We start from the raw sequence: 14,369 nt of genomic DNA, 5'->3' as shown, positions 1-14,369 counted from the left end.
CAAAACCAAGAGGGGGAAAAAAAAAAAAGAAGAAGTAACTGGAAAGCACCAGCCTAGTCCCCTGAATTAGTCCTGCCGCTCGAAGGCCCCGCCCCCCACTAAGCCACGCCCCCTTGGAGGTTTACACTTTGGCTTCTGCCCGCCTTCACCACCGAGGCTCATTTGCTCGCGAGAGTTCATTCGTCTAAGGTGCTGCAGGGACGGGAGGCAGAGAAGAGTCGCGAGACTTGGCTCGACCGCATCCCGCCTCCGACTCCTCCCCTCCTTCCCAGCGTTCCTTTGGGCCCCCCCCCGTCTCCTCCTCGGGTTGCACGTGCAGTTGTTGTGGTTCCGTCTCACGTGACCGCGGAAGCGCCGCAGCTACGGGCCCGCCTCCAAGATGGCGGCGCCCAGTGAATGGGGTTGCGACCTGCTTCTGCTCAGCCTCGATTTATAACCGTGGAGGGTCTGCGGGACCATGGAGAGGCCCGGATTCACGGCTTCGCTGGTGGTGAGTGCTGGGTGGTGCGGTGGGGCGCTCGGGGTGCCTGCAGCCCGCAGCGGCTTCCGTGCCCGAGCGCTCTCTTCCGGTTTTGCGCGTTGAACTGCCCTGGGTCGCTGGTCGCCGGGCAGGTGTGGGAGGGAGCGTGCGGCTCCTGGGCCCCCGCCAGGCGTGGTGTCAAGGTTGTGTTATTCCTCCCTGGAGAACAGGAGGAGATGGGGAGGGGGGGAGGCGGGGTGCTTGACAGCCTTCCGCAAGACGGTTTACCTAAAAAAAAAAAAAAAAAAAATTAAAATAAAAAATAAAAGCTTCAGTTATATACTGTTCTCCATACCATGGAGAACTTGGGAATTAAATGCATAGAACAAAACCAAAAACGCTTACATCGCTCAGACTCCTCCCTGTCCAGGACTGTGGGTTCCATTTAGCATTATCTGTTTTCACTCTCTGAAAATGACATATCTGTTCATGCAATATATAATTAGTCTGCTTATTATTATTATTATTTTTTAATCTTTCAAGCATTCTTGTAGGTTGTAGGTATAGTGATAAGCACAGATAGTTACGGAGCCAGTAAGATGATAGCGTTTAATTCCTTAGGAAACGACGAAGAATCAATAAGTTTTCACATCCAAAAAAAAAAAAAAAAAGAAAAAAGAAAAACCCCAAGAATAAAAATTTGCGTGATATTTTGCAAAAAATAAGCCTCTGTTAGAGCAGGTGCAGTAGGCATATTGGTCGCGGGGTAGGATCCCCGACTGGGGATCATGACCTGAGCGAAGACAGATGGTTAACGGACTGAGCCACCCAGGTGCCCCCCAAATGCTTTTTTTTTTTTTTTTAAAAAGGCTCCCACTGGGAGGAATGGAAGCTCAGTGGGATTTCATTTAATTATCAAACGTTTGTTGTTGCAGGTGTTGGAGATACTATGGTGAACAAGACAGACCCGCTTACACGAGTCAGGTGGTGGAGGGAGAATAGCAAAGTTAACTGTTAGGATACATGATGTGAGGGCTAGTTTCAGGTTATTATGGAAATATATGCAAAGGGGGTGTCTTAGCCACACTTGTGGGGTGTGGCGGTTTTAAATGTAGGTTTGTCGAGACTTGTGCAAGGTAGGTTTTAAGGATACAAAGAGATGCGTTATCACTTTGAAGTTTTCCTCTCTAGACAGTGAGACAGCAGTGGTAGTTTTGACAGTTAACATTACTCTGTCAGGAACTGGGGTAAGCTCTTTACATACATCAATTCTGACAACTAAGTCATATCCTAGTTTTCCAATGAGGAACTGAGGTATAGAGAGGTTAGGGAATTTCTCCAAAGTGAGATCTATTTCACGTGTGTAAGTGTTGGAGCTCGGATTCCAATCCAGGTGGTGTAAGGTGGGATTCCATGCCCATAAATACTCCTTGATACTGTCTCTGAAGTCAGCAGCAGTAGCTGTTGCTAAAAACAGAACAGTGCCAGAGTTAATGAGCAGTAGTTTAAACATTTTTTAACTGGGATCCCCGAATGGCTCAGCGGTTTAGTGCCTGCCTTTGGCCCAGGGCGTGGTCCTGGAGTCCCGGGATGGAGTCCCATGTCAGGCTCCCTGTGAGCCTGCTTCTCTCTCCGCCTATGTCTCTGCCTCTCTCTCTCTGTCTCTCTCATGAATAAATACATAAAATCTTTAAAAAAAATAATTTTTTAACATATGAGTGCCTGGGTGGCCCAGTCAGTTGGGCACCTGCCTTTGGCTCAGGTCATGATCAAGCAGGGAGCCTGCTTCTCCCTCTTCCCCTGCCTGTCCTCTCTTCCCGTCAACTAAAATCTTAAAAAAATTTATTAAAGTATGATACAAATGCCTAAAAATATATTTTTTCCATTGTAGTTACACAAGATAAAGTTAGGATCAGTATGTAGAAGTTTTGAGGAAGTTAGATTTCTTTCCAGCTAAAGAAGAAGGATTTTATTCATTAAGCACATAGTTTATCTGCCATGTATTCTGTCCACCAGGCACTCTGATAGTCCTTGGACTTATGGTGGTAAACAAACCAAACTGAAAAGTGCTAAGTGCTATTTAAGAAATGAACTAGGGGCACCTGGTTGGTTGTGTCTGACTTCGGCACAAGGCATGATCTCGGGGTCCTGGGATCTGGCCCTGCATCCGGCTTCCCACTCAGTGGGGGTCTGCTTGTCCCTCCTTGACGCCCCCCCCCCCATGTTCTCTCTCTCTTAAATAAATAAAATATTTTAAAAAGTTATAAAAAAGTAGAAATGAACTGTAGTGGGGTAATATTGGAGAACCTATGCTAGATGGAGTGATCAAGAAAGCCCCCAAGGAGGTGACAGCAAACTAAGACATAAAATATAAGAAAGCACAAGACATTTTGCTGAGCAGAGGAGAAACTTCAGAGGGAGCAGCATGAAGGAAAACCCTCAGATGGAAAGAAATGAGGGTGTTAAAGTGGTGGCTGAGGCCTAGTGGGAAAGGGTAGTGGCAGGGGGTTATATCGGAGAGGTAGAGAAAGTCAGCTGAGGTGAATCTTTGTGGGCCATGGAAAGGATTTTGAATTTTATGTGAAGCATAATGGAAGCCATTATTACAAAGTTGTTCAGCAGTAGAGTGGGCCTTTTTTTGGGGGGGATTGGAAGTGTCTTTGAGGCAGGCTGAACACTCCTTGGGGAGCTCCTTTTGCTTAACACTGTTTTACCAGGGCCTGACATTATATAGGTACTCAGCCTTATGTTTTGAAGGAATGAAATGAAAGTCTAAATGATTGCTGGTCTTGAAATTCAGATTCTGAGTATTAAACGAGACTGTCAGATACGCAATACAGAACCTGGCATTTAGCAGATATTTTAATACTCCCTTCCTAAAGCTTCATGAGGAGGATTGAGGGTTGTAGAGTAAGGGAAGAGTCACTGGGATATTAGTGTTCATTTGGAGCAGAGTAGGCTTTTCAGAAGAGAAAAACCTCAGAGTACAGTGACTGGTACATACTTTCAGGAAAGCAGTGTGGAACTAAGTGTTAGTAACCTAAAGATGTTCATAACATTTAACTCAGTGAAGATAATCGAAAGCCACTTAAAAGTGAAATACAGGAATGATTAGGTAAACTGTAATAGATGCATTTCATCAACTATTCAGGGGCCGTTAACAACAGTGCTATAACGTGGAAAATACTTAATACAACACTACACTACTACTAACGCTAGGTACATCTGTTCATGTTTAATTAAAACATTCACTGTTCTCATTAAAAAGGGACTATTGAAAAGAAGGGACTATTGAAATTTCTAATACAAAATAGTTTTGAAGTAGCATTACTTTTCCAGTTTTTTTAAAATATAAAAATCTTTATATTTTTAAAACATCACATCCTGTACTACATCTCTTTTCCTTCTTGCCTGACTCTTCTCTCCCCTTCAATACTTAACTATTTCATTGTCCTTGTAGTTCATGAATTCATCTGGCTTGTTACTTGGATGAAACCAAAAATATCCTACTCTAGTTACTTTTAACCAGTCCTTGTTTACAAGAAAAAGAACCTTGGCAAGTGTGGACTTTACGCAGTGTAGAGTATGGGCAGTCCTTTGCGTGGTAGCCTGGGTTGTCAAAATGTGCAAGTGGAAACCTTGCAGAGTGGTCTTTATAACTGAACTGATGAGAAAGTGTATGATCCTTTAATGACCTCTAAAAATTCTTGTCAGTGTTAAATGACAGACTCTTACTGTTCATCAGAAATGTATAGAAAAGTGAAAAAAATAGTAAAGCTAATATTGAGAGCGTTGTAATTTAAAGCATCAGAAACCAAGGATTTATTTCTTTGTGAAGAATGTGTTAAAAGTAATTTGACCAGTGCTGGTCTTCTAGTCAGATAATTTACAGTACAGAACAAGCATCTCTTTTATGCCTTAGCCACGTGTCATAATATTTACTAAGTTTGGATCAACTTCCAACATTTTATCCTGTGTGCTTTATTTATTTTTTTTAAGATTTTATTTATTTATTCATGAGAGATTCAGAGACACAGGCAGAGAGAGAAGCAGGCTCCATGCAGGGAGCCTGACGTGGGACTCAATCCTAGGAGTCCAGGATCACGCCTTGGGCCAAAGGCAGGCACTCAACCCCTGAGCCACCCTGGCGTCCCATCCTGTGTGCTTTCAACGTTAGGAAATACCTCTGAGAGTTCATTTAGTGGGAATACTTTTGCTGGCATCCCTTCCTCTGGGACATCTTCATCCTCTAGAGTATCTCGGACACCAGTGTCCCTATTCCCATGGCTGGCTGTATCTTGTAAATTTATATTTGATTTTCACTTTCAGTGTTACCACTTTTCATTTATTTGCTGCACTTTCATCTTTGTTGGCCAGTTCACTCTTTTGATTATCTATTTTTGGAAAACATCTCTGTGTTTACTGTAATTTCATCTATGGTGTTGGTAACTTGTGTTACTTGTGGGAATTGAAATTCATGCATGTTGTTACGGTGTAGCGCAAGGACTGTTTGCTTGACTCTTTTCTTTTTAAATTGTGGTTTAGTGAGGTGGTTCTGAAAAAGCTTTTTCATAATCTTCATGTAGTAGTATCTTCTCACTGGGCCCGACCTCCTGCTGAGAACCCCTGGCAGAGTATGACTTGAGGGGAATGGCGGGGGTTATAGTTGCTAGGGCTTGTTAGGTGGGGTGAGAAAACAGAAGAAAAGAATGAAGTATTGGACATACTTCAAAGGAAGTTTTTGATGTTCTTTGCCACATATTTTTCCTTTCTGGAAATTGCCTCCTACTCTTAAATTTGGTGTAAAGGGAGGTTACTATCCAGTGATGAAGTATTATCTCCAGATCTGTGAGGAATTGGGAATTATGCTTCCACATTCTCTAGGTTGCTTTTGTGACTTTTTTCTTTTCGGCATTTAAGTCAGAGCAAGCAGGTCTTTTTTGCTCATTTTTGTGTTGAGCAGTCACTTAGACACAAGTATATTCTGAATATTGATCAGTTAGTGGAGCATGCAAGGCACCCTTGGAGACCACCAGTTATCTAGGACCACAGTTGAGAACCGCTGCTGCGATGGAGGCCTTTTTTCTTGTCTCGAGTACTAAAAGATGGGACCACTTTTCTTTTCTCATTTTTCTTTCGGTATAAGTGGGGTTGCTGGGAGAGTTTTAGTATTTGGTAATTGTAAAAGACTTGTTAATGTGCTTTTGTTACCACTTCCCAAATAAATGCTACATGTAGAAATAAAAATTTAATACTGAAAATTTATAAAGATTTTGAGTAGTATTAGTGAAATGTCAAATACAGAAAAGATAAAAATTGCACCCATAGCTTTTCCACCTCCACAAATTAGGTATCTTTTACCCGTTCAACAAGACATACTTGTCAGCCTTTGGGACTTGGAAAGATTGCTTTGAAGCCCTCCTGAGTTTGCAGTCAAGTAGGAGGCAGACCTTAAAAGGAAGATAAAAATTAGCTGTGTAGTGGCAAGGAGTGATTAAAAAGTAACCATTTACTGAGCATTTTAACATGTGCTTATGTAATTTTTTGATAGCCCAAGTCCTATAGTTACAGTTTTGTATTTTGCTTCTAAAAAATTCACCCAGGGCAGCCCGTGTGGCTCAGTGGTTTAGCACGGTCTTCGGCCCAGGGTGTGATCCTGGAGACTCGGGATCGAGTTCCACGTCACTCTCTCTCTCTCTGTCTCATGAATAAATAAATCTAAAAAATAAAAATAAAAAAAATTCACCCATAAATTCAAATCTAATGTTCATAAAGAAATTTGAATATAAATATTCCTCAAGGGCAGCACTGGTGGCTCAGCGGTTTAGTGCCACCTTCAGCCCAGGGCGGGATCCTGGAGACCCGGGACTGAGTCCCATGTCAGGCTCCCTGCATGGAGTGGAGCCTGCTTCTCCCTCTGCCTGTGTCTCTGCCTCTCTATGTCTCTCATGCATAAATAAATAAAATCTTTAAAAAAAATATTCCTCAAGTTTTCTAAGTTGGTGCTGACTTGTTCCTGCCATGCATTGCATGATTTGGCTTTGTGTAGAGTGTGTCCACAGGCAATTCTTGTCCAGAGAGCTGAGTTGGAGGAGACATTTAAATCATAATTACTAATGAAAGACTTGAATTTATGTATTCTCTCTATAAATTTATGAAATTTATTACATGAACATATTCTTCCATCTTTGTTAAGTCTTTTTTTATGGCTTCTAATATTGTCACGTTACAAATACTGCATCAGGATACTTTGTAGGATATTTAAAGTAACACACTAAAAATAATAATTCATGCTTAATGATAAGTGATTGAGGCTGGTGTTTTGCTGTTTTTACTGGTATTTCCAGTTTTTTATTACAAACAAGCATATAACAGGGTTATTAATTATATTTAATTCTCATTTAATCTCAGTTGTGAAAAACTCTATGAAGTACAGGTACTATTTTCCCCATTTCATGTATGAAGAACTATAGACTTAGGGTGAAATAGCTCTGCTAAGGAGATGCAGTTGAGATTGAAGCTAGGTCTGTCTGATGTCAGAACTATGTTTTCAGGCAATATTTAATCTGTACGAATTTCTGAAGAAATGGAAGGATACTCAAGTCAAATTTTAGAACCATTACTGTGTTCTTGAGAATAGCCTCACTAAACAAAAATGAAGTGACACAGCCTTTTCCATCAGGAGCTAATGATAAACAGGATTTCTGGAGAAGTCACCCTAAGTAGACCACAGAGCTGTCAGTGTCAGTGTGGAATGCCTGCAAGTATAGTAGTAGATAGATAGTGCTGGCTTTCTGTTGTCACAAGTGCTCCAGCAAACCACAACAGGAACAATCAGTGAGTGATTTACTCTTTTTCTTTGGAAGATGTGATCTTTTGATAAAGTTCTCATCATCTCGCGTTTCCTTTTGGTTCAAACCAGCAAACAGGTGCAGAAGCCCTGCAGCTTAGGAAGTTCTGGGTTAGATATTTAGGAGGGCAAAGGTGACTGACCCCGCTTCTGGTCTAAAGGATCTTAATGTCAGGTCAGACATAATGGTTAGCTAGTACTGAAAGTGAATATAGACGGAGTTAGATGGGGAAGTCAAGGAAGTAGCACTTAATTCTGACTGGGAGCTTGTGAAGGACTTTAGGAGGGATGTGGCATTTGGTCACAGCCTTCATAGTGGACAGGACTTTGGCAGGTGTGTACGTACGTACGTACAGTGGCGGGGGAGTAGGTGGTCTGCTGTAGACAGGAGACAATGGGGATAGGAGGGACATCCCACATTGAAAGAAAAACTCAAGCAGGAGGGCAGAAGTGAGAAGTATAAGGACAGGTTCAGGAAACAGATTGGATGGGGCTCACAGTCCACAAGAATATGAAAAATGAAGCCAGGTACATCGTAGTGTAGGGCTCATGGGTCAAGGCTCTTGTTACCCTGTAGGTGCTGCCTATATACCACATGCAACCAGGGAATTAAGGTTTTTTTTTTTTTTTTTTGTGGAGCAGTATTCATTTTGACAAGCTTCACTTTTATATGTTTATAATACTCATTACAAGACCAAAATAGTACAAAAATTAGCAAGATACTACTCATCCCAAATTTCTTTCCATAGAGGAAGTAACTTGTAGCACTTCAGTGTGTATGGTTCTAGACTTCTAGTTATGCATATATATACAAATCAATACACATTTCTTTGAAAGGTGAGATCATATGGGATATATTGTTTGATAGCTTATTTGATTAATTTAAAAATATAACCTATGTTTCTGTGCCAGTGTGTTCAGATTGACCTCATTCTTTTAAAGGTTGTGTAGAAAAAAAAATACATAAAGGTTGTGTAGCAATCCATTACTCAGAGATAACATAATTTATCTAACAAGTCCCCAAGGATGGACCATTAGGTTATTTCCAGTTTTTTACTGTTAAATAATGCTGTAGTAAACCATCTTGTATATTTATGCACTTAATTCTGTGGAAGAAATATTTAGAAATAAAATCATGGGATCAGGGGCTTTATAATTTAAAATTTTCATTTTGCCAAATTGTCCTTCAGAAGACTATAATAAGGGGATCCCTGGATGGCTCAGAGGTTTAGTGCCTGCCTTTGGCCCAGGATATGATCCTGGGGTCCTGGGATCGAGTCCCACATCAGGCTCCCTGCATGGAACCTGCTTCTCCCTCTGTCTGTGTCTCTGCCTCTCTCTCTCTCTCTCTCTCTCTCTCTCTCTCTTGAATAAATAAATAAAATCTTTTTTTTTTAAAAAAAAGAAGACTATAATAACTTGTTTCCCTTAATAGTGCCCATACCTATTCTTCATATTTTTAGCCTTTTTTGATTCATGGGGAAAAGTTTTAACTTGTTTTTATTTGATCATTAATGATGGGGAAACATATTTGTAATTTTGTTGGCTGTTTATATTTTTCTTTTGGGAATTGTGTGGTCCTGTATTATGCAATTTGTTTTTAATTTGATATACCTTTTGAAGGTTGATTTATAGTAGCTTCTAACATGGGTGATAGATAACTTATTAGGGCCATTGATTCAGTCATTGATTTTTTAAAAATTTTATTTATTTGAGAGCGAGCGAGGGAGAGTGCGAGCTGGGGGCAGGGAAAAGGAGAAGCAAGCTCCCCTCTGATCAGGGAGTCAGATGTGGGGCTGGATCCCAGGACCCTAGGATCATGACTTGAGCCAAAGGCAGACGTTTAACAGACCGAGCCACCAGGTGCCTCTCAGTCATTTTTTTTTAACTTCAATATTTAAAAAATTGTTATAGTTGCTGGCTTTTTTAAAAAATAATTTATTTTTTATTGGTGTTCAATTTGCCAACATACAGAATAACACCCAGTGCTCATCCCGTCAAGCGCGCCCCTCAGTGCCCGTCACCCAGTCACCCCCACCCCCCGCCCTCCTCCCCTTCCACCACCCCTAGTTTGTTTCCCAGAGTTAGGAGTCTTTATGTTCTGTCTCCCTTTCTGATATTTCCCACACATTTCTTCTCCCTTCCCTTCTATTCCCTTTCACTATTATTTATATTCCCCAGTGAATGAGACCATATAATGTTTGTCCTTCTCTGATTGACTCATTTCACTCAGCATAACACCCTCCAGTTCCATCCACGTTGAAGCAAATGGTGGGTATTTGTCGTTTCTAATGGCTGAGTAATATTCCATTGTATACATAAACCACATCTTCTTTATCCATTCATCTTTCGATGGACACCGAGGCTCCTTCCACAGTTTGGCTATTGTGGACATTGCTGCTAGAAACATCGGGGGTGCAGGTGTCCCGGCGTTTCACTGCATCTGTATCTTTGGGGTAAATCCCCAACAGTGTAATTGCTGGGTCGTAGGGCAGGTCTATTTTTAACTCTTTGAGCAACCTCCACACAGTTTTCCAGAGCGGCTGCACCATTTCACATTCCCACCAACAGTGCAAGAGGGTTATTGCGTGGGATGCATGAGTGGCTCAGCAGTTGAGTGTCTGCCTTTGGCTCAGGCGTGATCCCAGTTCGGGGATCGAGTCCCACATCGGGCTCCCTGCATGGAGCCTGCTTATCCCTCTGCCTGTCTCTGCCTTTCTCTCTGTGTCTCTCCTGAATAAATAAATAACAGTTTTTAAAAAAATAGTTATTGCATGCCTACTGTGTACTGATGCTGGGAACATACTGGTTAGCAAAATAGATATGGATCTTAGAGTCTGATGGGACTGTAGAATTAAAAAATTGTGATTAGCATGTGCAAACAAGAGGGTCTAAGCCTAGACTGGCAGATTTGGGAGCATCTGTACAGTCCTAGAAATGAGTAAGATCAGATGATTTGGAGGAAAAGCGAGCAATGAGGTGGCAAGGAGGTGCCAAGCAGAGGGCAGTGGCAGTGGAGTTGAGCGGTAGATGGGGTCCTGAACTTTCAGAACCTTGTAGGCTGTCTGATGATTTTGTCCTTTATTCTTAGGGCTCTTGGAAGATTTGGGAGACTTACAGGCTGGAGAGTGGCTAGATGAAATTGAAATTTGCGTTTCATGAAAATGATGCTGCCATTAGTGTGTAGGGGCCAGGAGCACTGGCAGGAGAGTGAATCAAGGTGGGGAAGAAGACAGGGATGCCAGGAAACAGGCAGCACTTGGCAGAGTCACTAGTGACTGCTTTGTTGTAGAGAAGACCAAGGAGGGATGTTCCTCAGGGAAGCCTTAGCGTTGTTTAAGCCAGTGGCCTGTGATGATTTTGTTTAAATTAGACAGGTAGTCTGGTTTTATCCTGTAGCTGAGCAGCAGTTTTTTTCCGTTATTTTGCCAGCCTTCTTTTGAAAAAGAAAGGTTTAATAGTACGCAGTCTTGAATTTTGAGAGAGAGAGAGAGAGAGGCAGAGACACAAGCAGGCTCCATGCACTGGGAGCCCGACGTGGGATTCGATCCCGGGTCTCCAGGATCGCGCCCTGGACCAAAGGCAGGCGCCAAACCGCTGCGCCACCCAGGGATCCCCCCAGAGTAGTTTCAAAGCACTCATTAGATACTTCCTTTCTACATCCTGTAGCACTTTACATTTATTAAGTTAGAGGCATATTTTATATCAAAGTTTCAATAAATTGTTATGTGAGGCTTGCTGGTTATCTGAGATATGTTCTGTATATTTGGCTTTTGTCTAGTTCTTTACTTACAATTTTCAGTGTAAGCTACCACAAATCTTGAAACTAATTATTTGCCTGATGACAGAGTTAGAGTCAGAGAGAGCAAGCCAGAGCAAGTGCATGCGAGCAGGGAGGAACACGGGGAAGGAGAGGGAGAAAGAATCTGAAGCTGACTAGGAGTTCAGCCCAAAGCCTGACTCAGGGCTTGATCCCAGGACCCCTGAGATCATGACCTGAGCTGGAACCAAGAGCCAGAGGCTTTACTGAGCCACTCAGGCACCCTTTCCCTACCTTTTTGATAAATGATCATAAATAAAACAAGTTTCTCAGACCAAAGAATAAAAGAATTTGACGGAGTTCCTTATATTCAACTGATGTTAGCTTATGCATTTTGAATATAATTATGTGCATAACAGTATTACATGTAAAATTAGCAGTCCCAAAAGTTTTTGTTTAAATCTTAAATATGTTGATGTGTGGCTAAAATATATCAGTATTTTCTTCTTTTTCCTATTTTTTATTAGCTGTTCTGTTCAATTTTTTTCAGTCTCATGAATTTAAGTGACATTTGAGTTACAGAAGTTTGAAATCTGCAAGAGCAATTAGTAACTTCTGATTCGTGTTTTACTAGATAAACAGATTGAATCTGGTTATTTTATTCTCTGAAGGTAAGAATTCTGATGAAAGAAGGGTTAGAGAATCAATGCATGCAAAGTAGCCAAATAGATTAAAAGACTAATTAACTTATTGATTAAAATTTAGCAGTAGATAGCATCTCTCTGAACCCTCTCTTAAGATTAAAGAGAAAATTAGAATGAAATGCAGCATATTTATAAAGAATCTAGTCCTATCAGACTTCTCCAGTGGGATTTTTGTTTTCCTTGTGTTTTGAAAAAATGAAGAGGCATGAGCAATATTTTATGTACTGAATTTTACAAAATCCTTTAAAAATAATTGAGAAGAATATTGAAAAAGATTGACTCTTTTTTTTTTTTTAAACTTTCCTACTTTACTTACGAACGTATTCCAATGACTTAGAAAAGGCTGTCTTTATTTCCAGAAAGAAATCCCAGTTGTCATTCTTTGTAGTTTTCTTCTGGCATATCTCTGTGTTGTTTTGGTGACATCTTTTTAGGTCATTCGCAGAGTAGACCTTTGTGGTCTTTCAGGTTCCAAAGGTTTCATGTCTCTCAGGCCGATCACATAGTACAGTATTAATATTTATGGCAATGTACTTTCCTGCTTCTATTAAAATAGTTTTTAATTATGTACCTGTCCTAGTTCATTACTGGATTTCTCATCAGAGTAATTTCATTGTTCCGGTGAACTCTTGCACTGGTTTTATGGTGAGTGGTAAGTAGAGCAGAGTGTTTGCTATGTACTAAGCTTTGTACTACCAGAGCATTTTGTGTACCCAAAGGATGGAAACAGTACATCATTTTGAACTTTGCCTGTATGTTTGAATAATACTGATTTTCTTTTTCTGTATCTTAGTTTTTAATATGTAGTTTTAATATATATATATTTTTTACCTTTTGAATAGATAATACATTCATGTTCAAAATCCAAAAGATGAGAAAAGTTAGTGATTCATTAAAATTATTTTATAGCAACCATATTGAGAGTCTTTTTCTCTTTGTAATTCTTCTTTTTTCCCATTTTTTTTTACTTATTTTAAAAATTATCTGGGATCCCTGGGTGGCGCAGCGGTTTGACGCCTGCCTTTGGCCCAGGGCGCGATCCTGGAGACCCGGGATCGAATCCCACGTCGGGCTCTCGGTGCATGGAGCCTGCTTCTCCCTCTGCCTGTGTCTCTGCCTCTCTCTCTCTCTGTGACTATCATAAGTAAATAAAAATTTAAAAAAAAAATTCTAAAAAAAAATTATCAAGGAATTTTTAAATATACATAAAGGAGAGTGAATACCACAGGAGTCCTTAGATGTATGGATCTTAAAATACAGATCTAGATTCCCAAGGACCATTACCTATCTCAGGGTGAAAGTCTTTCCCCAAAAAAGTCTTCAGTTTTACTATGCATTTGTTAAAAAGACAAAAATACAACAATTTGGTTGATATGGAAAGATCAGCAAGATAAATTAAGTAATAAAAGTGATGTGCAGTACAGTACATATTGTATATACCTTTAAAAAATATATGTATTTACATTTGTTTATATATACCTAGAGTAACTTCAGAAGGATACAGTAAGCAACTGGCAGAAGTTGTTACCTGAGTTATTATACTAGGGAAAGAGACTTTGAACTCTTAACCTGAGATTGCTTGCTTATTTTTGAACCATGTGGAAATATTAAAAATTTAATTTGATTCATTTTATTTTTTTTTTTTTTTTTTTTTTTTTTAAATTTTTATTTATTTATGATAGAGAGAGAGAGAGAGAGAGAGAGAGGCAGAGACACAGGCAGAGGGAGAAGCAGGCTCCATGCACCGGGAGCCCGACGTGGGATTCGATCCCGGGTCTCCAGGATCGCGCCCTGGGCCAAAGGCAGGCGCCAAACCGCTGCGCCACCCAGGGATCCCAATTTGATTCATTTTAAAAATAAAAATGTACTTAAATTACAATTTAAGAATATAGCACAACAATGGTTATTTCCCCAGGAAAATCTATAAAATTAGGTAGAAGTTCCTTTGACTTTGCCAAATAAGCTGTGGACTGATCAGTATGAGAAATAGGCTTTAAAAATTACTTTTTTCTTATCCTTACCCCCAAATGGAAGAGAGCTTATTCAGTTGTAACCTCCTTTCTTTTCTTTCTTTCTTTCTTTTTTTTTTTAAAGGCTGGTGGGGTAGCAGGTGTTGCTGTTGACTTGATATTATTTCCTCTGGATACCATTAAAACCAGGCTGCAGAGTCCACAAGGATTTAATAAGGCTGGTGGTTTTCGTGGAATATATGCTGGTGTTCCTTCTGCTGCTATTGGATCCTTTCCTAATGGTAAAAATTATATTGATATTCTCATTGCCAGAAAGCCAAGATAATGAGATTTATCTCCAGGATGGTATATGATGTTAACCCCACATAGAATTGCTCATGTGTTGTAGCTTATCTCTTGAATTTATTTTCTATTCATTAACCCATTGCTTTTGTATTAGCTAGTGCTGGAGATCCCATTCCACTGTATTGTCAACAATATATGCAATCTTTCTAAAATGGTTTTTCTTGTTAAAATTTGCAGTTAGAATATTGAAAATGTTGTTCTAATATTGGTTGTCATACCTCAGAACAGTGGTTCTCACCCTTGTCCACACATTGGAATCTCTTGGGAAGCTTTAAAAAAA

General features: G+C 40.3%; 1 protein-coding gene across 6 annotated transcripts in view; it reads left to right on the top strand.

The window, feature by feature from the left end:
- Positions 1-296: 296 nt before the first annotated feature.
- SLC25A26 (solute carrier family 25 member 26) overlaps positions 297-14,369 on the top strand; it is a 128,538-nt gene continuing 114,465 nt past the window's right edge. For 4 of the 6 annotated variants that reach the window (XM_055342693.1, XM_055342690.1, XM_055342689.1 and 1 more), the window contains exons 1-2: positions 297-490; positions 13,869-14,025. In XM_055342693.1, coding sequence (XP_055198668.1) covers positions 458-490; positions 13,869-14,025 — 190 coding nt within the window. In that variant the 5' untranslated portion in view covers positions 297-457. The remainder of the gene's footprint in view (positions 491-13,868; positions 14,026-14,369) is intronic. The other 2 variants (XM_055342694.1, XM_055342692.1) reach the window with 1 other exon arrangement.

The sequence above is a fragment of the Nyctereutes procyonoides genome, unplaced genomic scaffold (genome assembly GCF_905146905.1).
Source record: "Nyctereutes procyonoides isolate TBG_1078 unplaced genomic scaffold, NYPRO_anot_genome, whole genome shotgun sequence".
Taxonomy (NCBI): Eukaryota; Metazoa; Chordata; class Mammalia; order Carnivora; family Canidae; genus Nyctereutes; species Nyctereutes procyonoides.
Note: the sequence above shows the minus strand (reverse complement) of the source record. Positions and strands in the feature narration are given on the sequence as shown.